Source organism: Lepisosteus platostomus, chromosome 17 (genome assembly GCF_059453375.1).
Source record: "Lepisosteus platostomus isolate fLepPlt1 chromosome 17, fLepPlt1.hap1, whole genome shotgun sequence".
Lineage (NCBI taxonomy): Eukaryota > Metazoa > Chordata > Actinopteri > Semionotiformes > Lepisosteidae > Lepisosteus > Lepisosteus platostomus.
This window is the reverse complement of record NC_142627.1, coordinates 8301186-8323321: the sequence shown is the minus strand read 5'-3', so window position 1 is coordinate 8323321 and position 22136 is coordinate 8301186. Positions and strand designations below refer to the sequence as shown.

Below are 22136 nucleotides of genomic sequence, written 5' to 3'. Positions count from 1 at the left end.
GATCCGCGGATAGGCTTTGAAAGAATGGATGCTTTTTTACATCCTAAACATTACAACATTGAATCCCCAGTCTCAAACAATGATATTTTTAGTAATTATTGGTAAATCCATTCCTTTTTTAACTCAAATGTCTTGGGACAGTGCAAGTCATCGTTTTAGTTTCAAGGTTCGGTTTTCTTATTTTGACCAAAGATCTCCGAAAACCTGACTTTTTCCTTTCCTCTGAAATTTACCAGTTTCCGCCAGGTTTCTGTCACATGACGGGTCAAATATCATGGCTTCAGCAAAGAAAACATTAAACCGGTTTTATTGCTACGTTTTCTTCCATGCGTAATGTCTGAGTTCCGTTTCGAATAGTTTATATCTATTGTTTTTTTTATTTCTGTGTGTGTTTGGGGGTGGGAGTTTTCGGCTAACTGCTTTTCACGACGCACAACTGAAGGGAGGACCTCAAGACCAACTTGAGAGAAGTTTTGAGCTTTTGAGGAGTCGACTGCCTCTTAGCACGGGATTTCCTGCAAAATTCACGGGTTGAAAAATAAAACATTTCCATCGCCGAGCCGAGAAAGGAAGGTGTAAATCGAAATGTCACCAGCCGAGAAAGGAGACGGCACCGCCAACCCGACTCCTGCAGAAAACAGTACAATTAACGGAGGAAATACTTCAGAAAAACAGAGTAAAACTGAACTGGTGAGTGGCTCCACCAGTATGCTTTTTTCTCTGTCATACTTGAGTTTTGTTTTTTAGTTCGAGTATAGCGGCTACAATGTCCATCATTCTGATGATAGGAGTAATCACAGCAGAGGAAATTTGCTGACGCGAGTTTTGGGAATTCTCTTGGGGAGCTGTTTGCTGAAGTTATTTAATTTATGTACATTAAATGCCCGGTGATTTTGCGATTGCGTTGCGGTATAGAACTCGTTTCAGAAAACACCATTACGAATAAACAGAATAAAACACGTTGTTACTTATTTCAATTAGTTTTGCTAATATGATGTTTGTGCTGTTATCTTTGGGTGTGTTGTTGGATTACAAGGTAACCGCTGCGTCGTATCAGCCTGATGTTTTGAAAATCTGAACAATTTGAAAATCTTAACAATTGTTGTATCCACTATTGAAAGTTCACTTTTATTTGCCAGCCTGAATTCATAATGTGATTATTATGCTCGACAACATTCCGATAAGAAAGAGCTTATTAATTATAAATCGAGGTCGTTTTCATAATCAATTGCTGTACAGAAAATATATAAATGTTAAGACGTTTTCGAAACCATTTTTCATTTTTCAGTTGTTTGTGTTTTCAGAAAAATCTTTTTTTTTTGTAAGACCGAGTTTTCCCAAGTTTCGATTATAACAAAAAATGTATGCTGTTTCTGTGAACTGTGATAGTATGAATACCGTTTCATTCACTGGTGTGTTAATGAATGCAGGTACCCATCTGGAATATGCTAGTGTTACTGTAGAAGAAACTCATTTGACGAGACATCAGTTTGATGATTTCTCCAGCTGCACCCGAGATGTTCCTGTTTTCTTGTTTTTGTTAAAAGCAAGCAAAATAATCTTTAATTTCTTAAAGTTACATAGTATGTGAAAGGCCTTAATTCATAGGGATTTGATTATAAACCAGAAAAAATAAGCTCTGTGGAATTGCAGATAAACATATGTTTGAGCGATTTTATTTTGTGGCTTATATTACTGTAAGTGCATGGGCTTCATTTGTCATGAAACATTTTAATGAATAGACCTCAGGCCTGTCACATTTTGTTACATTTGTAAAAGTGTTCCTTGGAGATAGCAGAGAGAGGCTGAGGTGTGGTCCAGTTATCAGTATTGTAATACTAGTCATCTTTCCTCTGTTCCTCTATATACAGTATACTGTAGTAGTCCATATAGTAGTCACCTGCCATTAGTTACAATAGGAGTCCTGTATGTACAACATGTACTCACACACAGTGGACACACAGCACATTATATGTAAAACAAGACTACTCACTGATTTGTAAGGTAAATATTGTTAAATTGTTTTTATATGGTTAGCACTCATAATTGTAGTCATGTTAAGTGTTAAATAGTTATAATGTATCAATGATGGAATCAAGATAAGATTTACAATACTTGTCTATTTCCCTTTATTTTCTTTTTTTAACCACTTTATCCAGTACAGGGTCACGGGGGAGCTGGAGTCTATCCCAGCATGCAATGGTCACAGGGCTGGATACGCCTTGGGCAGGATGTCAGTCTATTGCAGGCCACACACAGACAAAAGCACACACACACAGTCACACAAGAGCCAGTTTTCCCAGATGCAAGTTAACATACCAGTATGTCTTTGGTCAAAACGTCACACAGATAGCTCACCAGGAATTGAGGCAGCAATGCTAATCACTGTGCCTCCCTACAATACTTGAAGTCTGCTCTGTTAATTGTAATATTTCTGCGTAATTGTAAGTGTAATAGTTAGAACCTGCAGGCTGTGGCTGTCCAGGATCAGAATTATAGAGCCTTGATCCACTTTATAGACGTAACAGAAAACTCTGCTCTCATATCGTGGTGAGATTAAGACATGATGTGGTTGACCATTTCCTTTTCCTGTTCAACAGCCACAAGAAAGCAAAAGATATGGTATAGCTTCCTGTCGTAGTTCACACGGTAATACACTGCGCTTAACCATTTAATTTAATCTGCATGCATTTTTCTAAATATGCTGTCTACTGAAAAGTAGAAAGACTTACAAAAAAGGGCAGTTAATACAATTATGCATTCCTTCAGGTTAATGAATAGTCTTGTATGCCCATCTACTCACTGATGGTGTCAGTTAGACCTATTACTATAAAACCAAATTGCATCTCACTGTGAGTCATTGGTTAATATTTTCTATGTTTATCTGCTGATGAAGATTTTTTTTAGATGAACGCTTTAGAAAAAAACGAATTACAACAGGTTGATGGCATTAAGTGAAGCCAGAATATCATTAGACTATTGTAAAGTACCAGCATGTTTAACAAAGCATGAAAAAATGGAGAAATGACAGTAATTGCATGATAATAAGATGGGAAAACTGCATAAAAACCATTCAAATTTAAATGTAATTTTTCTTAAGGTACGGCTATAAATGACTGCAGTCACATTTCCACGCCAGTAAATCACCAATTTAATTGAGAAAGCAGTGTTGTGGTGTTCCTCCATCCATCTGCCACTGGAACACAGCCATGAGAAAAGTCAGATACATAGGCTGCAGCCAGGTCTGCGCACTCGTACATCTTTAAATAGAGGGTGGGCAGCTTTTTCAGGCTTTAGAAAGTACAGCCTCATGTATCCCTCATGTAGCAGAGCTGGTGAGGAAATCCCATGCAGGGCCAGGTGACGTCTCAACAGAGTTAACCTCCGGCTGTCAGGGCTGAGACGAGTCGCACTGAACACCTCTACCTTCAGTGACTCTGTCGGGTTACCTGTGTGCTGCACTCCCAGGCTGTGGTTTTGCCAATCCCAGCTCTGCGGGGGTCATTTTGCATGTCTGGCGTTGTCCGTTTTTATCCACATAAAGTGTGTTCTTTTTTCCCCCCCCTTTATTGCTTATCCCGAATGTCCAAGGTTTCGGTCACTTGCGCTCAGACTGTTTGTGTCTCTGCAATGGCAGGAGCTGCAGCTGGCTGCTGCCTATGTCTCGGACGCTCAGTACAACCGGAATGTCTGCTTCGAGAAGACACCGCAGGGCATCAGGTGAGCATTTAATATCGGAATGAGCTGCCTTATCATTTCACAGCTCCACATGACCTGTGGGTGCCTAAGACAGCTCTGCCTGTCTGCCCTTCCATGGTTGTGCATTTGACTGAAGCAATCGCATATAAACACTTCCTCTCCTACGTATTGGATGCTTCTGGCATTGAACCTGTAGGTTTTCACAACCGTGCCATGTGAGATAATTATTAAATTCTTTCCTTGTCCTTCCATCGAAATGTGCTGGCCACAGTCGGCTCCGAGTGTATGAGCAGATTAAGAAATTAGGGTGACAGTGCCACCAGCTAATTCATAATTCATATTTCTCAAAACCCTTAATGTGCTGGAGAAGTATTCAGTCTATCATTGTGCTTGTTCTGGAGTCACCCTATTAAGCACAGTTTTAAAGGAAGAAAAAAATTGTTCTGTAACAAAATATATATTTTAGTTCGATCTTTATAAAGGGATCAAATGAACAGGCAACAAATTCATGAGAGTTTACCTGTTTGCAAGGAGAACTGGTTGTTTCCCTTGTAAAACAAACTCGGCAAGTTTTTAAATTTACAATTCTGAAGTTTCACACAGTGGCAGTGTTATTTGAACGCTATTAACTAGTAGAAAATGTCTTAAGAGCCAGTGATAATAGTACCACTTTATCAGTTCTGGGTTATAATTAAATCATTCAGAGTTAGTGGAATGACCTTTTAATGTCTGTTAATACAGGTTTGGTATTATATGCAGTTGGCCAGTTTGCCTGTGGTCCCCCTGCTGACAGGACAGCAGGGAGAGATTATCTGCTCAGAACGTGAGGGAATCCAAGTGTTAAAGTTATTTTGCCAGCACACGGCTTCCTATTTTTAGCCTGTGTGGAAGCCAGACAGAAGCTTTCCTTCACTCGGTAGGATCGTCACTGTGGCGCTCCGTTATTCCAGAGCTGTTTGTCGGCTGAGCACAAGCAGGAAATCCACCGCAGTGTACACCCCCTCCCCCTCCCCCTCACCCCAAGAGACAAACAGTGGAGGCGCGCAGCACAGTGTGCATGCAGCTCAGGCCTCCTCAAGCATCGTGCTGCTCACCTAGATCGCTGCTTTCTGATGGGGCATCTTACCGAGAATGCAGGCAGAGAGAGGGGACAATCAGGACAAAGTGAAATTCAGCTTTTGAAATGGCAGGACAAAAAAATAGGCGTGGTACACATTGCAATTCATTATTTGTCAGGCCTCAGTGTTTCTGAGATGTGTCCTAGGATTTAACGCTCTAGAAAAGATACAAAAATGTATTCCATCTCTACTGCTTGTTACAATGCCTTCTGCTTAATATACTCTAAGCAAGCGATGTACATGAAGGTGAATGTGCCTCTTCTCTCCCAGACTGTACAATCTCTACAATCACTGGGGCATGCTCTTGGTCACATACTTCTTCATCATTCTGGATCTTGCGCTTGCCGTGTTTGAAGACCCAGCTTTGATCCCCTTACCTTTGTGGGTAAGCATCGCAGCGGTCAGGAGCACGATGTTCCTTAGAAAGTAATTGACCTACAGAACTGGTATGTTGTCATTAGCCTTGCATGTTAAAGGGTAACTAAATGTGAGTGTAACGGTGGAATGGGCTTAATAATTCTGCAGGTTTGAGTGGGGAGCTGCATCACAGTGCCCTCGAAGCAAAGAAACAAGATAAAGGTTCTCCGCTGAAAAGTAGAAAGAAGAAACAAGTGTTTGGCTGTTGAGCCTCTTTAGATGTGAGGGGGAGAAAGCAAGGTAGAAGGAATATAATTATCTTGTAACTTTGGATTTCCCAATGATAGACTTATGTCTTTTTAAATCCTCATCATTCGTTGATGATTTCCACTTTATCCAGCTCTCCCCTTGATATCCCTTTCTCACCTGTGTGCCCATTTTCAGCTGCTCTGTCCTTCTACGTTCTGCTACGTTTTACATTCCCTCCCGTTTTACAATATGTTTCTTTTATTGATCTTGTCGCATGTTTTCTGATCTTCTTAGTTTGGAAATGTTGCACACCTTCACAGTCCAGCAAGTCAAACTGGTGACAGGCCACACTGTCTCTTGCCCCGCTTACAATGTGAATTACGCCATGTGATTCAAGAAGCTGCCTTTTCAAGTTTTTGCATGCTAAAGTTCCTCTCGCCTTTTTTTTTGGTTCCAGGCTACATTCTTGGCAGAACTCATCTGTCTGGCGGTCTTCACCGGCCGTCTTGTTCACTTCGCCAAGGTCATTCCATGGCAGAAGTTCTGGAAAGACACCAAGAACATTTGCGTTGTGCTCATCATATTGGTAAGTCCTGACATTTCTGACTTTTCAAAGAGAACAAAACTATGAAATTGAGGTATTAGCAATGCGTTCTTGGGTGTTGATAAAGCCATTTTATAGATTGTTTATATTGACTTAGCTTTTGTAGAAAATGTAGATATTACCACCATATGGAAGCATCTCAAATGTTAGAGATTATTTAATAATAATTCCTTACACTTATATAACATTCTGGACACTAGACTCAAAGCGCTTTACAGGTAATGAGAACTCTCCTCCACCACCAGTGTACAGCTGGCTGATGCGAAGGCAGCCACTCCCTACATACCAGCTCTCAGTGGGGAGCAGAAAAGAGTGATGAAGCCAGTTCAGAGATGGGGATTATTAGGAGGCCATGATTGGTAAAGGCCAATGGGAAATTCGGCCAGGACATCAGGGTAACACCTCTACTTTTTTCGAGAAAAGCCCTGGGATTTCCAAAGAACGGCACATTTTTAACCATTCATTTGTTGAGATTTGGGGTTGAGCATTAAAACAGTTCTACAATGTTTTAAAAGCCTGCTTACCAACATGATCCAGTAAAACCTTGAACCAGCATTGAAAGAAGAATTCAGAAGGTGGATTTAGACTTAATACACTGACAGTGACTAGTATATGCAGACACGATCCCCATTTTAGCACCTAATCCATTGCTGACAAGATGGGGGTTTTGGTTAGATTGGGTAGTTGGATAGAGATGTATAGTCTTCTAGTAGCTTGAAATCTCCTTTCACAAACTTTCTTCAACCTTTATGTCAGTTTTGTATGCAGGTCACTTATGCCATTAACAGCATAACTTGATTTGACTGGAGTGGGTACTAAAGTAATTGCATGTTTGCAAAGAGGTAGTTGAACATGTGTGGGGGGACATAAAGTCCCTTAAATTATTTGTTTTAAAAGAATTAGGAAAGTCTGATCTCTCATTGTTGAAATATGGCACAGGATATAAACAGGAGCTCAGCTGCTGTGAACTGATAACTAAAATGAAACCTAGATTTCTGTTTCTTAGAATGGAGACATTTTTTGCCCTTCAATCAGTCATGAATGTTTCGAACCAGCCATCTCAGATTCATTACTACTTATCTCACAGGGCAGGCTGATATGCTCCATTTGTATGTACAGTACCAGAATGATATAGAGATTCACTCCAAGTGTTTTTTTACTTGGTTAATTTTGCTCCCCATCTGTCAAGAATTATGCTTAGAGAAACTGTTTATGTTGCTCCTTTCTGGTTGTTCTCCTCAGTTGACCTTGGTGGACATGTTGATATATGGATCCATGAAGGCATTTGGCTACTATGGAGTTCGGTGGTCAAGAGTGCTTCGGCCTCTGTTCCTGGTCAACATTACAGAGGGCCGTCAGGTGACCTTTCCTTTGTTCAGACATTGTTACATGTGTTTTACATAGAAGGCAACAATGTAGGCCTCATTAGTCAAAGAGCAATGTTGCAAAGCATGCAGCCTTTTCATGAAAACCTAAGGAATGTGCTGTAAGACCTTTGCATTAAATCTATCCTCTTAAAATCATCCTCTAAATTTGCTGGTCATTTTACCCTTAAGTAGTCTTATAGTAAGGGAAGGACAACTAGTGATGATTTAAGATGACGTTGAAGGTTCAGTAGAAGTATTTATCAAAACTGCAAACCAGTTTCTTCCAAGCCGGCACTGGATATTCACTTGAGCAGTACAAGTGTTTTAGCAGGATAGCACATAGAAAACCCAAAGTGTCGTCTGTGTCTCCCCTGTTGTTTGGTTATCAAAGAGCAGTTCATGCAGTGTTGGATATAATCTTGGGTGCTTTGTTTTCCTGCAGGTTCGAAGGGCGTTTAGGAGCATTCGAAACACACTGCCAGAAATACTGTATGTGTTTCTGCTGTTTATATTCAGTATACTGATATTCTCCCTTATGGCACTCAAACTGTTTGGAAAAAGGCAAGTGTGAGCTCGTTATTTACCTCCTATCTGCATGCCGGCTGTCTATCTTTCTTTTTAGTTAAAAAAGTCAAATTGGGTTTTTATGTTGTTCACAAGGTTGATAAACTTTTTTTTCTGGGGAGTTCAGACACTGTTGAGATCCTTCCAAGTAGCCGAAGAAGGTCTTTAGACTGAAATGTCCTGAAACAAATATTCGTTTTTGTAACAATTTAGTCTAAACCATTGTGTACAATGTAAAATCGTCCTTTTATTGTGCAGTCTTTTATTTTGTATGCTGTACTTCAATCTACTCTAAAATCAGACTAACCTTTTCATTTTTGTGATATGACTGCATCTTTCAGTGTTGCATGATGCGCTGCAAAGAATATGTCAAATTGTAAACACTTGAATTAGTTGTAATTCTCACATTAGAATTAGAGTGTTGAGCTGCCTCTGAGCAGCACACAATGTAAGTTCGATAAACGAGCAAAACTGTCAGTTTGAGAGCTGCTCAAAATGAAAATGTCAGGCAAGAGTACAATTTTATTTCTTTCTTGGCAGAAAACTTGTGACGAATGAAGGCACTCCATACTTCACCAGCTACCTAGATATTGTGTTTGAGTTGTATGTGTTGGTAACTACTGCCAACAGCCCTGATGTCATGTGAGTTTGAGATTCATAATCATATGTGTTTGTGCTGCATTATCTGTGCCAAAATAGTCGTCTTTAGAGAAGACAGTACTTGATGCTTTCCCTGTAAGCTTGGCAGCAGGCTTTAAAATCAGCATGAACAAAGACTTCAAGACTGGCATGATCCTATTTTACTGGAGTGAGCTCCCAGGAGATCATCAAAATTCTGAATGATTATAAATCAAAGATGTTCTCATCCCGTGTGTGTTCAACATTTGTTTAATTATACGGTATTAATGGAATTGTGATGGTGAATATTTTCAGTGATAAGGAGGAAAGAGACTTCATATCATGGGTGCAGGATGCCCTTCAATGTCTTTGGTAAAGTTACACATTTTTCTGAATTCCCATGCCACACTGCCTTAATGTCTTTAAGTCAAAGTGGGCAGGGCTTGAAAGTGCTCTTTCGGGAAAGGTGTCCTACTTCTGCAGTTAGAAGCGTCTGAAACCTGCAAGCAATCTTCCTTCCCTAAACACATGAAGGGGGAACAGGTGTTTCAAGCACTTGTGTCATCCATAGCACCCATGAGTGCAAGGAACATCAATAATAATACAAAAATCATACAGGACAGTGCTCACTATTCCAGAATTCACATGCATCTTTATTCTCATTTTGTTTTCTTTTCAAGGATGCCGGCCTACAACTCCAGCTTCTTTTTTGCCTTGTTCTTCATTTTGTATATCCTGATCAACACCTATATCTTCATGTACGTGTTCCTGGCTGTTGTCTACAATAATTACAGGAAGCACCTGAAGGTAAGCCAGCTCCAGGCCATGCTGTTCTTGATCTTCTATGACTATGGATATTCAGTTAGGCAGTTTCGTTTTCTGTTCACATAATTATTTTTTAATGTCTATGACAATTAAGCCATTGGAAAATTAGTATAATAGTATCTATAGTATTTGTTCTCTTCTTTAGCTCAATTGAACAGTTTTTAACCTGTTTTTAATTTTTTAGAGAATAGCAGAAATTCCTTAGAAGCAGACCAAGCAGATATCTAGATGATGTGACAGACTGAATTTGTGAACATAGCTGAATTAAATTAAAGCTGTTATTAAAACTGACAAAATTGTTTGGTAGAGACATAGTTTCAGGTCGTTTACTTCGGTGTCAACAGCAGCATTACCACCTTGTTGCCTCTCGTTGCATTTTAGAAGCTTAACGAGGCTGGGCCTGGTACGTACTGAGACGAGTACAGTACTTTATGGAAAACCAGGTTGCTGCTGCAAGTGATGATGTTTGACCTGTCAATGGCGCTGTTGCCTCTGGGGCAGAATTTCCAGTGCCTCAGTGGTGACAGGAAACACTGTGGTGTAGGAGGGGGTATACTGAGATGATAAGTGAGATGTTGGGTCTTGACTACTTGACTTAAAGATCCTATAGAAGTCTTCAGAAAGACGTGCTTGTGCGGCTAATCTGTCTCAAAGTTCCCCTTTAATCAAATGTATGAAGGAGCTACTCCTCTACCTCATCTGCTGTGAAGTGGGGCTTCCCCATGTTACCCCGGTGGGGGCTGCACTTGGGTGCTTTCTCAAAAGAGCTAGATAATACAGTCAGTATTAATTTTGCAAAAAATATCTTTATATGTTTAGTTTCAGGGATCAAAATAAATGTAAACTTAATTGTATGTTCCTTCATTGTCCGAATGTTAAACTTCACTGGACGTTCACTGTGGTGGATTTCAAACTCATTGTCATTTTCAAAAGTACAGAAGTTGAAGCTCGATCAATACTCAGCAACCCAGCCAGTAACGTGCACACAACAATTAAAGCAGAAACGCAGATGGATCAAGTATATAAGAGGATAGAAAAGTCTGGGAGAAAGGTCGAAGGCATGTGGTCTGGTGTGACCGCCTCTCCTGCTGGTAACTGTAAGGGCGGATCAGATTCGTGGTTGGACAAGGTGGGTGCGTTTGTTCCAGGAAGAAATGAAGAATCTGGTGAGAGCGAAGAGGCACAAGATGGTGGAAGCTTTCCGCATCCTGCAGGTGAAGCACGGCGGGGAGCCGGTCGTCTGCCAGTCGCACTGGAACCAGCTGGTCCGCCTTGTCCAGCCCGACATCAGCAACTCCCACCGCGAGCTCCTGTGGAGCGTCTGCGACGAGGACAAGAAAGGCTTTATAGGTGTGTCTTTTCCCCCGCGGGCCCACATCGCGAGCGGCGCCCCAGCACTGCAGCAGCTCAATCACAGCTGAAGAACCTGCTGCACACGGTCACATTCCTGCTCTCAGCACCTTCACCCCTGTACATGCATATTTCCCACTGCATCATCTACTGTAGTTTCAGATTATTAAAAAAATCAATTGCATGAGATCTGCTGAATCTGGCCGTCTTAATAAGCCAGAGAGCAGGGTCCACACAGTGGGAAATAGAAACTAGGATCACACCTTCCCCCGTCTCTCAACGACAGACTCGTTTCCTTCTAATCCTCTCTATTAATTTGCAGGTTTTGACTTCACACCTCTGTTCACCTCTCTCAGCTCCGCACCACCTGAGTGTCCACTCTGTCTCCCCCCTGCTCCCACCTCCTCTCCACTCCCAGGCTTTTGTTCTCCCCTGCTTTATCAGCTGCTGACTTTCCTCTCTTTCTCACAACTGAAGAAGGCTCCACAGCTGAAACATTGTGTTTCTTCTCTTTTCAGCAGGGAATAAACCTTCACTTGTTCCTTTGCAGCCTACGCCTGCTGACGCAGCTCCCTACTTGAACTACTCTATGAAGTATCTTCTTCTGGAGATACAGTACCTGACCCAAAGGAAATGTATTAATGCGCACAGACTTGCATTAAAATATCTGTGGCTTGTTTAAAAAAATATGTTTAGCAATGTTGTTATGCTACCAAGATATTAATAATATATGAAACAAGATAAATTCGGAAGAATGTGGTCATTCTGCTGCTGCTGTGACTCAACATTTTATTGTAATGGGTAATTACAGCACTTTCAGTGGTTTGGAGTATTTCTGAGTATTTCTGTCCACATTATGTTCAGAATATACTTGTTTAGTAAATAGGACCTAACAGTATTGGAAACATAGAAATGACAACCCCCCCTCCCCCCTCAGAAAATAGGCAGATAGATTATCCATATTTGTTTATGACTTAAAAAATGTTCATTTGATTTTCCTTTAGATACTGCAGATACTTCTGGGATCTGTGTTGTATGGGAGTCAGTCACAGCAGATCAGTTATTGATTTTTTTTCCCCAGGGAAAGTGGCCTTCCTTCAGCTGGCTGACCTCCTCAACATTCAGATTATTACTCTGAAGTCCCACATTCACCCCCTGCAGACCTGGTTCCCTCATCTGTACAACAGCCAGCCCAGCAGGCTCGTCTGCCGAATGGTGCAGCACAAGTAAGCATCCTGTTCCCTAGAACTGCCTCTGTCTGTCAAGGGCCACTCCCTGCACTTAACGGCGCTTGATAGTCGATTCATTTTGAACGGATTGTGTCCGAGAGTTCACTGTCTGCTGGATGAAGTGGTTTGGGGCTACAACATTGCTTCCATCCTGTCGGCTCGTTTAGCCCAGATCATACTGACGTCCAGCTTTTTAAAGTATGGTAATGGCTGCCTTTAACTTGTTTTTTTTTTACATTTGTATTGCTATTTTCCAGGAAACTTAACTCGAGGATTATTCTATTCAAATTTACAATGGAAGAAGGTGAATTATAATTCAACATTTGAAAGTGATAAAATACTTTGCAATTACACCACAGAACAAATAAAAAATAGACAAAGAAATAAATGTACTTCAGAGAGAGCACTGAAGGCCTGTGCACGTGCTCTTGGGGAAAAATCCACAAGTGAATGCCTAGCTGGGTGGAGAGATACTGGTGTGTGAGGCTGATGCATGAGGGAGGCCAGACAACAACACGGTCATGAATGGGTGGAGAAGCTGGGCATTTAAAAAAAACAATTGTCAGCAGAACCACATTTGAACAAAGATTTCCCATGGTTGGGAAGACTGGTAATCAATATGGAAACCATGTATGAGTGACTTCCGTGATTAAGTATTTGTAGAACCTATATTTATCTATGGAAGTGGAATGTGTATTATACTGGTAGAGGAAATATGTGGCATGTGCTGTAATCAGACTTTGCATTCACCATGTGTTCACAGAGAGAGCCAATTATAAAAAGCAAAAAGCAAGTGCAGTAAAAAGCTGTAAAAGTATTTTTTATTTAAAAGCTGTGTGGTGTAAAGGTTTCATGTCAATATAAAACAGAATTTGTATCTGTATTTAAACATCAAGGAAGCCTTGATTCAGCTGAGTGCAGCACTAGTGCTGTTAGCGGTATGTTTGGGGGGTGATCGAAGTTCCCTGTATCTGTACACACCAGCTCCCCCTCGTCTTTCGCAGGGCCTTTGTCTACGTGTACGACTTCATCATCGTGGTGAACGCCGTCTTCATTGGCCTGGATGAGGAAAACCCATTGATCTCCAATGCGGAGTGGGCCTTCCTGGTGCTGTACATGCTGGAGATCCTGCTGAAGCTGTACACCTACGACCCGCGGTCCTTTTTCTCGAGGCACAAGTTCTGGAACTGGTGAGAAAGGCCGACTGAGCGCCCCTGGCCGGCTTCCCTGCCACAGGAGGGCAGTCTTTCAGACATGTGGCAGGCTGGACTGCTGGAGGGCGTAAGACACTTGAAAATATGAGCAAGTGTATACCAAAACAGACAATTTGTTGTTATGTTTTTCACCCCACATTTGGTGGCAAGCTCACATGTGGTCAGACAGGGTAAGGATAATTTAAGTTACCTGTGTATGTACACACCAGCTTGCCATTGTCTTTCACAGGGCCTTTGTTTATGTATATGACTTTATAATTGAGGAAGACACTCTTCATTGGCATGAACAGTGAAACACTGAAGCATCAACAATTTAAACTTCCACAAAGAATCCGACTTCCTGGGCATCTGTATATTGTCCCTTTTGCCCAGCTCCTGCAGGGTTGGTCCATAGTCACATTCCTTTACAAGCTCAGAAATGGCAAATTCCACACAAAGACTAATATTGCTCTGTTTACAAAGTCCAAGAGCCTACGTGCAGATGTCAGGTTGAAGCTATAGCTAATTAATTGGGCTTTCCTCCCACAGGTTTGACACAATCATCATCATTGCAGCTTTAGTGGCTACCACAGTCAACTTCGCTCTGAAGTCATGTGAGTATAAAACGTTTCAGCCTAGTGCAAGCACACAATAAGCTTGTTGGGAAAGTAGAGTTATCGACAGTTTTTCTCAAATGATTTCTGCAAATTCGGGAATCTTACCACATGTCTGTATTTTAAAAATAACTAACAATGATAATTGCTTACACTTATATAACACTTTTCTGGACACTCCACTCAAAGCGCTTTACAGGTAATGGGGATCCCCTCCACCACCACCAATGTGCAGCTCCACCTGGATGATGCGATGGCAGCCATAGCGCGCCAGAACACTGAGCACACACCCGCTCTCGGTGGGGAGGAGAGCAGAGTGATGAAGCCAGTTCAGAGATTGGGATTATTAGGAGGCCATGATTGGTAAAGGCCAATGGGAAATTTGGCCAGGATGGCGGGGTTACACCCCTACTCTTTTCGAGAAATGCCTTGGGATTTTTAATGCCCACAGAGAGTCAGGACCTTGGTTTTACGTCTCATCCGAAGGACGGCGCCTGTTTACAGTTTAGTGTCCCCGTCACTATCCTGGGGCATTAGGACCCACATGGACCGCAGGGTGAGCGGGTGAATATTTTGATATTCTATATAGGGTGAGCATTTTGGTACTTATTGAGTACCTGGCATAGTCCTGTAAGAATTGCTGTCTCCTTCCATTTTTTCACACTTGCAACAGAATTGGTTTTCCCATTAAAGGCATTTTATCTTATCAGTCTTCAGGGCACACCAAATTCCCTATGGTTACTACAGTGGTTCCTCTTTACTACGAGTTCTTATTCTCCACAAACACTGACAATCAACTTTGAGAAGCACAGAAATGTTTTTGTTTTACTGGTAAGGTTATACCACACTATAATGCATGCACAGTATTCTTCAGTTCCAGCTCCTGTCATTCCAGATGCAGTACAAGATTTTTTCACAGCACATTTTGTCTTTTATATCTGGATTAGTTTCCTCTGGGAAGTCTGTAAAACACGTGCTTTTGGACAAGAAAGCCCCGCTTAAGCTAAAACTTCCCGCAGTACGAACTGCGAGTTCTGACCCCAGCTCTTGAAGGGTCAGTGGTGTCTCCATGCGCTGAAGATCCCCTGCTTGTACTCAACACAAGCTGCCAGTAATTATTGAGCTTTGGTAGAAAAGGGATTTGAACCACCACCACCACCACCACCACCACCACTGAAAAGCAGATCAGCCATCTCTCAGGAAGACAATATTTTTTGTTTGTTTCTGATCAGAAGAGCATACACACAGAAGAAACTGACTCGTGACAGTGCGGGTCAGAGGTGAGACTGACCGTGGACCCTGGTCTTGGTGATGGGACTGCTTGCCCTGTTAATTTGTGATCTAGTTTGGTCTGTGGTAGTTCTGTCCCTGATTACTGGGAATCTATAGGTGTGGGAGCTTTTCAAGCGGTGATTTGCAGGAAAATAACGGTGCAATCTGAGAACCCTGTGGGCCTTAGTCACATATTTAACATCATTGCACGGGTGCTTTTTTATCCACTCAACAGTGACAGTACAAAGTGGACATCAAATTTCTGTTCAGTCGTGATGCACTGATTAACTATTATTAAGGTAGCTTAAAGACAAGAAGTCTATTTTATATTAAGAGATGTATACAACTGCAGACTTCAGTATTGTACCCCTAATTTCAAACAGTGTTGTTACCTAATTTATTATAATAAGTATTTTTTGTAAACTCTTCTTTTTGAACAATGCTGCATGTCCTCATTCTTCCTTGAGGTAGTGGTCAAGATTACTGCTAATTTAGCTGACTTAAGATGGGTTTCTCTGTCCTTTTCCACTCTGCATCTGTCTTGGCAGAGATACACATTCATGGTGAAAAAAGACCCCAAGAAATCAAAATGTTTTTGAAAAAGATTGAATTCACACTTAAATTTAATCTATGCTGACATATTAAGCAGTGTTCCTAGATGGATCACAAAGGCCCCATCTCGTGTGTTGCTTCCCATTGAGCTGCGCTGGAGCAATTTGTGTGGTCACCAGCAGTTGGCTAGACTTCTGTTGTTAGATTACTGTAGGTCGTGCCGTCTGGTCTTATTTTTTGAGCATATCCAAAAAAAATCAGAGAAATAAAAGCTTTATTATATATCGTCTCAGAAATGCGATTTCCCTTGAACAGAAATTTTTGGTTGTAGCACATCGCTGCCTGTTCTCCCATCTAACACCATTCAATAACCCGCTATTCGGTCATAAAACTGCTGGCCGTTCCTGCTTGCTGTCAGAGCTTGGTGATGAGGAGGGACATGAAATGTACACTCGTCTTTTGTTTATTTCAGCCGATGGCTATACCAGCCGTCAAGTACTGGATATCGTCTTTATCCTGAGGGTCCTCAGACTTATTCGCATTGTGGACAGTGTTAAAAGGTAATGGTGAGCTTTTTACTTTTGCCTTATGAGTCCACCTGTGAAGAGTATCCTAATCTTGGTCCTGATCCCCCCACATACTGTACGTGTGCGGTCTTTTGTTTCACCCGAGCACTCCCTTAAAAAAAAATCACAATTTAACCGTTATGTTTTCTACAAGTAACTGAAGGTTGACGATCTTTGAGCGGGGGAAAAAAAACACTAGGAGAGTTTCCAGCCAAGAAGCTTGTTCAGTAAAGAGCTCGGCTGCAATGAGGATCATGTGTGTTGGTCCCCACGGCCAGGATAGAGAATCCCTGCGCTGGTCCATTAGACTGCGTGAAGCAGTTAAGGGCAGTTGAATGTTGATCGGCACTGACCTTTTTTCTGTCTCCTTCAAATGCGCGTTCCTCATGTTCCGTGTGTTCTTACTCCTGCTGTCTACATTTCTGCGTTGTTTCTCACGTGTGTTTCTGCCTTTTATTTAGTGCCCGGCAGTGGAGGGGCATGACCTCTAGAACTCCAGCTTTCCTGGCTTTAAGCCTCTGTGCTTTTTTTAAAGACGTGATAATGGTTTCAGGCAGTGCGAGAGACCATAATGCCTTTTATGCCTTATGCAAGGGATTAGACAAAAAGGAGAAACATTTATCAATAATTTTGCAAGTTCAGCAAAACTACAATTTTATAACCATTTTCCATTTTTTTTTCTCCTTCCAGGTTTCGGACAATCATCAATACTCTTATAAAGATAGGACCCACAATTATTACTTTTGGACAACTCATCATTGTAAGTGTGGTGGTTGGTAGATTGATTTAACGGGCTTCTCCTTCACTCTAGAAGGGCCAAACCTCAATTCAGTGTCATTCTGTCCAGGAGTGTTCAGAGGAAGCTTTTCCTGCTTGTGTGCAGTATTACTTTTTTTAAAGTAATTACTTTCTGTATAACATGTCGGGCTGTAGTATCTCCTTGTATCCCCTGCATTGCATGTTTTAATCTAAAGGAGTCACAGTTGTAGGTGGCCGGAACACTACAACTTTAATTATTGGCTGAGCTGCCTTGCAAATCTACATGACAGAAAGCTGACTGAGCTGGAAATTATTGAGCCGGTAATGGTTTTAGAATTTTTATAGATTTAGTTCTAATTCTAATTGGTTTCAGAATTAAATTTTACTCTTGAATGATGCTAGCACTATAACTATTCATCAAACCAGATAGGCCAAAATCGTGGTCTAAATAGTTTTTGGACTTTCTTAGTTTTAGGATCTAAATGAAAAATCGAATCACTAACCTGCATACTTTTCCCCACAACCACACCAGCAAAAAGTAAAAAGGGTTCTATTACAAAAATTTTAATCTGACAGTAACTTAAGCTTTTAAAAGCCATAACCTGCATGTTCACAAATGTGAACTAGAGGAAGAGTGTTTTATTCTGTAATTGTAAGGTAAATCTTGCTTCTGTAATCATTTTTAGGTGGTCTATTATATATTTGCCGTGGTTGGAATGGAGATCTTCAAGGATAAAATCAAATTTTTTGCGCCAGACTCCACTGCTTCTGCACAGAACTACTGTGGGAATCCCCTTCTGAAAGACACTGCCTTTGCCCAAAATAATTACTGTAGGAACAACTTCAATGACATTGTGTCTTCATTTGTCCTCCTTCTGGAGCTCACTGTTGTCAACCAGTGGCATGATATCCTTTTGAAATTAAAATGCACTTCATCTGTGCTGTAAAGAGTCTTTCTGGAACACAGGCATTTTTATGTATTTGGAAAAAAAAGCTGTTTAACCCTAAGTCACAGGAAATTGGTTATCGGATGTATAGATCCAGCCAAATCGTCACACTTTCTTAAGCAAATGACAAAAAACTATCGGTAATAACATGCAAGTGTTGCATTCACACAACTTATAAGTGTCACAGTGGGCATCATTTCTCCCAACATGATCCGTTCTATAGTATAGTGACCATCCAGTAAGGACTGGTTTTATTGACCAGAACACCATGCAAATAAACACCAAACAGAGATAGCCTCCGTGGAACCAGAGAGCAATAAATTTCTCCTGGAAATTCACTTGGCGAGGAATGTTCTGAACTGTCACAGTGGAGTTGTGTTCAGTCTCTCCTTATCCTTAGCATGAAGACACAGCTGCTCAGTTTCACTCCCCATGGGTACTAGAGCTTGTCACGGAGGGCTGAGGGACGAGAGCAAGAGCCCTGTTCTGCTACAGCTGAAGCAGTCAAGTCCCTGCTGCACAAGAGCACTGTCGCGGTTACTGTACCTGTACCTGCTGCGAGGCTCTTGTGGGCAGAAACTTGAACATGGTCACGCTGACAATGAGGGGAGGAGCAGTTAAAAGAGAGTCTCATGCTTATCCGCAGGTTTAAAGAATGAATTACTGGAGATGAAAAGAGCAGTGTTTTTTTTTACTGTGATCACCTTTGAATGTTTTCTTTAATATGTGCACTCCTGACAAGTGGCTTCACCACAGTCACCCACACTGCTGCTAGGATCTTCTTTGTCCTGTTTCACATTGTGGTTGTTATCATCATTATGAAGTAAGTTTGCATCTTCCTTTTTTTTTTGACCTAGCCTTGTGGGTTTCGCAGCATGCTACAGTAAATGTACTGTATGAACTCCATTGCACCAAATGGGAAATGCACTGTTTCTGCAGAGGTGAAAATATTAAAGTACATCAGTTGTGTAAGGTATAAGAATACCCAGGAATACCGCGATGCATTCTGAAGCCTGAAGCAAGCGGAGAACAAACGTCATGTAGTTGTGTTTTTATGATTTTGTTCAGATAAACAAACAAAATCTAATAAATCTGTATTTTTCTGTCTGATTCCATACAAACTGCCCCCCTGAGCTACAATTTTAAGTTGCCTCTAGCTTGAAGCACATGAATGTGTAAATTGAGCAACAGTACTTAAATATAAATATCTGGGTGCTTAGCTACTCTGAGTTCACATTAAAAGTGAATGCTTTTGTTTGAAAATGAAATGAAACTCGGAGTTTTGTTTTGTGCTGATTCTCTTATGATGAACTCACCATTCGTTAATATCTGATTGTATCCTGCGCACAGTGCTTCTCCAGAATTCAGTAACACTGATCTTTCAGTTAGCTGATTATATACCTGGGCTGCACAGATCTGGTCCTAGAGAGCCACAGGAATACATCTCATCCACTGTTCTGTTTTCATCTGTTCACAGCATTTTAGTAGCATTCATTCTGGAAGCTTTCTTTGTGGAGTACACGTTAGCAAAGAGCGATTTACAGACGTCAATCGAAAAGAAAATCCAGGAGCTCGAATTAGGGATTCAGCAGTAAGTACAGTGTTTGGACATTTGAGATTGCTAGTTGTGTTGATGACATTCAGAGAACAGGAACAGCATTCAGGAGCTGTGCTTTTAAGGATTTGAACGTTGGGAGCTGTAATGTTTTATTTTTGCTTTATTTGCTTTTTTTGGTGCATATAATTATTCTGAACAGGAGCAGGACACATTAGGAAAATATTTACAAAATTTGGGTGCAGATTCAGTCTTAAACTGCTGAGTTTCCTTATTAAGGTTTTGAAATCTAGTTTGAGAACTAAAATGTTCCCCTTGCTCCTGATGTGGGTGTGACTTTATCAGCTTTCTGACTTGTGTTACTATTCCCTTCTTCCTGCATGAGGTTTCTTTTCACTGTATAGTACAGCTTTTTGTGTTTATCACATGGCTTTTAAAACGGTGAACCTCTTCTAGACTGTGCACAGCTACCGTCTTCTGCTTTTCACTCCACCTCTGCTCTTAGTGACTTAATTGAGTCCATTATTGACATAATTGGTCCCAGTCACAAGTCTCCAGCTCTTGCGGTTACTAAGGAAGTAGAGTTCACTATTTAACCTGCAGGGCTCTGGAGGGAAAGTCACTGATTTAGATGTACGAGTCAGATCCAGATGGTCTATTCATATAAAAGGAAACAGTTCAATACACCAATCTTTTGCATAAACCTGTGGAGGAAAGTTTTTTCTTCTCATACCCTTATTTTTTACAATTGGAAGGGGGAAATTTTGTAGGAGGTGTTACATATATAGTGGTGTAGTGTTAACAGAGCCCGGTGGAGCGGTGCTCCATCACCATTTTTAAAAAAACTCTGACCATTGGAGACAATTCATTTCAGCACATACAAACTAACGTGGGTGAATAAAACTTTCTAGAAACACTCAAAAGGATAGATAAGAGCTCAAATAATTTAAACTTGATACTCATTTCCTTTTCGGACAGACTTAGTGCACTACACAGTAAATGATCATGCCCCTTTGTAAAAGATTAAATTTAAAAAACAGTGCTCTATTTATTGAATATATTACCATGTTTTGGGTACGTACTGTATAGACTAATACAGTATATTTCTGACATGTGTTAAATTTATTTTATCTTAAAACACAATATTTTGATGGTGAACTGAAGCCATGAATAAGAGAAAGTTTCTTTTTTTGGCTAAATTATTTTTGTCTTTAGTGAAATATAATGTCTCTTAATGTATGTAGTACGTAGCATCATGACAACTCGGTTGCTTGTAATCTTAAAAACAGGTCTGAAATTAATTGCCTTTTAACTTTTCAACCTCTAAAACTTATTCTACTCAAATGTAATGAAGTCATTAATCCATCCCAAAAATGCTTTTCAGTATTGATAAAATCTGAATGTTCTGGCACTAAAAAATATAACCATGGCACAACTGGCTACTGAATGCCAAATGGCTCATTCTGGTCCCTGTGTTCCTGCTACCTTTAGGGATAAATTAGACGAGACCCTGGTGGGCAACATGGAAACTCACGAGAACGAACTGGGGCCTTCCGAACTCTCGAAAGGAAAGCCTACCCTCATGTTCAAGATTGCTTCAAAAAGTGAGTGATGCAGAGATCTTAATCCCCCGTTTAAAAATGGCAGAATTTCTATGGGCGCAGAACCAAGTAAAATGAGGTTTCAGGCTGTGGACAAGCAACAGTGTCACCCAGAGGAGGCCTTACAGGGAGATCCTTGAGCCCTGCCAGCCCTGGTGTCGTCCACTAGATGCCCTGGAGCTCTTGCCTTTCTGGTCACACTGTTGTAGCCCATGCTGACATTGTGCCTCTTGTCTCTTCAGGATACAGGACTGTGGACGCTTTGCTACAGAGGATATTTGAAGACGATCTGAGTCCCGAGGACAGTGGTTCCTCTTCAGAAGACCACGAAGGCGATCCTGATAATCCACTGTCTCCTGGCTTTAATTTCCAAAACCCATCCTTTGATGGCATTAACTGAAAAAAGTGAATCGTTTAAACATCGAACTGTTTACGCTGGCATTATACACAAACTTTTTTAAACCTCCTACATACAAATGAAAGGTCTCTTTTCCCAGAGGGATCTCTATATCAGTTGTGCAGGAAATCAGAAATTATAAACAAAGGGAAATTAACATGCTCGTGCATATTTGTTTCAGTGCATATACAGTATTTCTCTATATATAGAATATATATTTACAGGTTTATTTTTTAAATACTTATTTCAAATTATGAAAAACCCTTTTCTGTCCCTAAAAAGTGCTTCATATGCAGTATTCTTTACCTTGTATGATAAATTATTGGGAATTATATGAAATGTATTCTTCTCTAAAGATATTTTGAGTACAGTTTTGTTGAAAACTAAATTGTGTGTTCCTTATTTTAGTGGCTACATTCAATTCATGCTCCATTTTTGTTGAATTCTCAGTACTCTAAAACTGGTATCTTCTACGTTACACATTTGATCAGTGTTTGTACATCTGAGCTTGCTAGTTGTGTTGATGACATTCAGAGCACGGGATCCAAATTCAGGAGCTGTGCATTTAAGGATTTGATGCCTTATGTGCATGTGATTTTTCTGAGAAGGAGAAGGACAAAAGTGTTTAATAAGCAAACTATGGTTCCCACTATGTTTTTTTTGTGAAGGTTACACATGAAAATGTTCTGCATTGTTTTAC

At 40.8% G+C, this 22136-nt stretch overlaps 1 protein-coding gene across 2 annotated transcripts; it reads left to right on the top strand.

The window, feature by feature from the left end:
- Nucleotides 1-158: 158 nt before the first annotated feature.
- On the top strand, nt 159-21824 carry tpcn3 (two pore segment channel 3). 2 transcript variants are annotated; one of them, XM_088610568.1, is made up of 19 exons: nt 159-690; nt 3638-3720; nt 5088-5202; nt 5881-6009; nt 7270-7386; nt 7837-7955; nt 8499-8600; nt 9257-9383; nt 10550-10751; nt 11833-11977; nt 12985-13170; nt 13723-13787; nt 16084-16171; nt 16868-16937; nt 17623-17842; nt 18616-18706; nt 19361-19474; nt 20930-21042; nt 21282-21824. In XM_088610568.1, the coding sequence occupies exons 1-19, from the start codon at nt 586-588 to the stop codon at nt 21437-21439; spliced, it is 2349 nt and encodes a 782-aa protein (XP_088466694.1). In that variant the 5' UTR covers nt 159-585; the 3' UTR covers nt 21440-21824. The 2 variants fall into 2 exon arrangements, with proteins under 2 accessions (XP_088466694.1, XP_088466695.1); XM_088610569.1 differs by lacking the exons at nt 159-690; nt 3638-3720 and having other exon boundaries at nt 5151-5263.
- Nucleotides 21825-22136: the final 312 nt, after the last annotated feature.

What these genes read in the sequence shown, in the direction of transcription:
- tpcn3 (XM_088610568.1), top strand. Translation starts at nt 586, where the DNA reads ATGTCACCAGCCGAGAAAGGAGACGGCACCGCCAACCCGACTCCTGCA. An exon ending in AGGCACAAGTTCTGGAACTG is followed by an intron (nt 13,171 to 13,722) that starts GTGAGAAAGGCC and finishes TTCCTCCCACAG; the next exon opens with GTTTGACACAATCATCATCA. An exon ending in GTTGTTATCATCATTATGAA is followed by an intron (nt 18,707 to 19,360) that starts GTAAGTTTGCAT and finishes ATCTGTTCACAG; the next exon opens with CATTTTAGTAGCATTCATTC.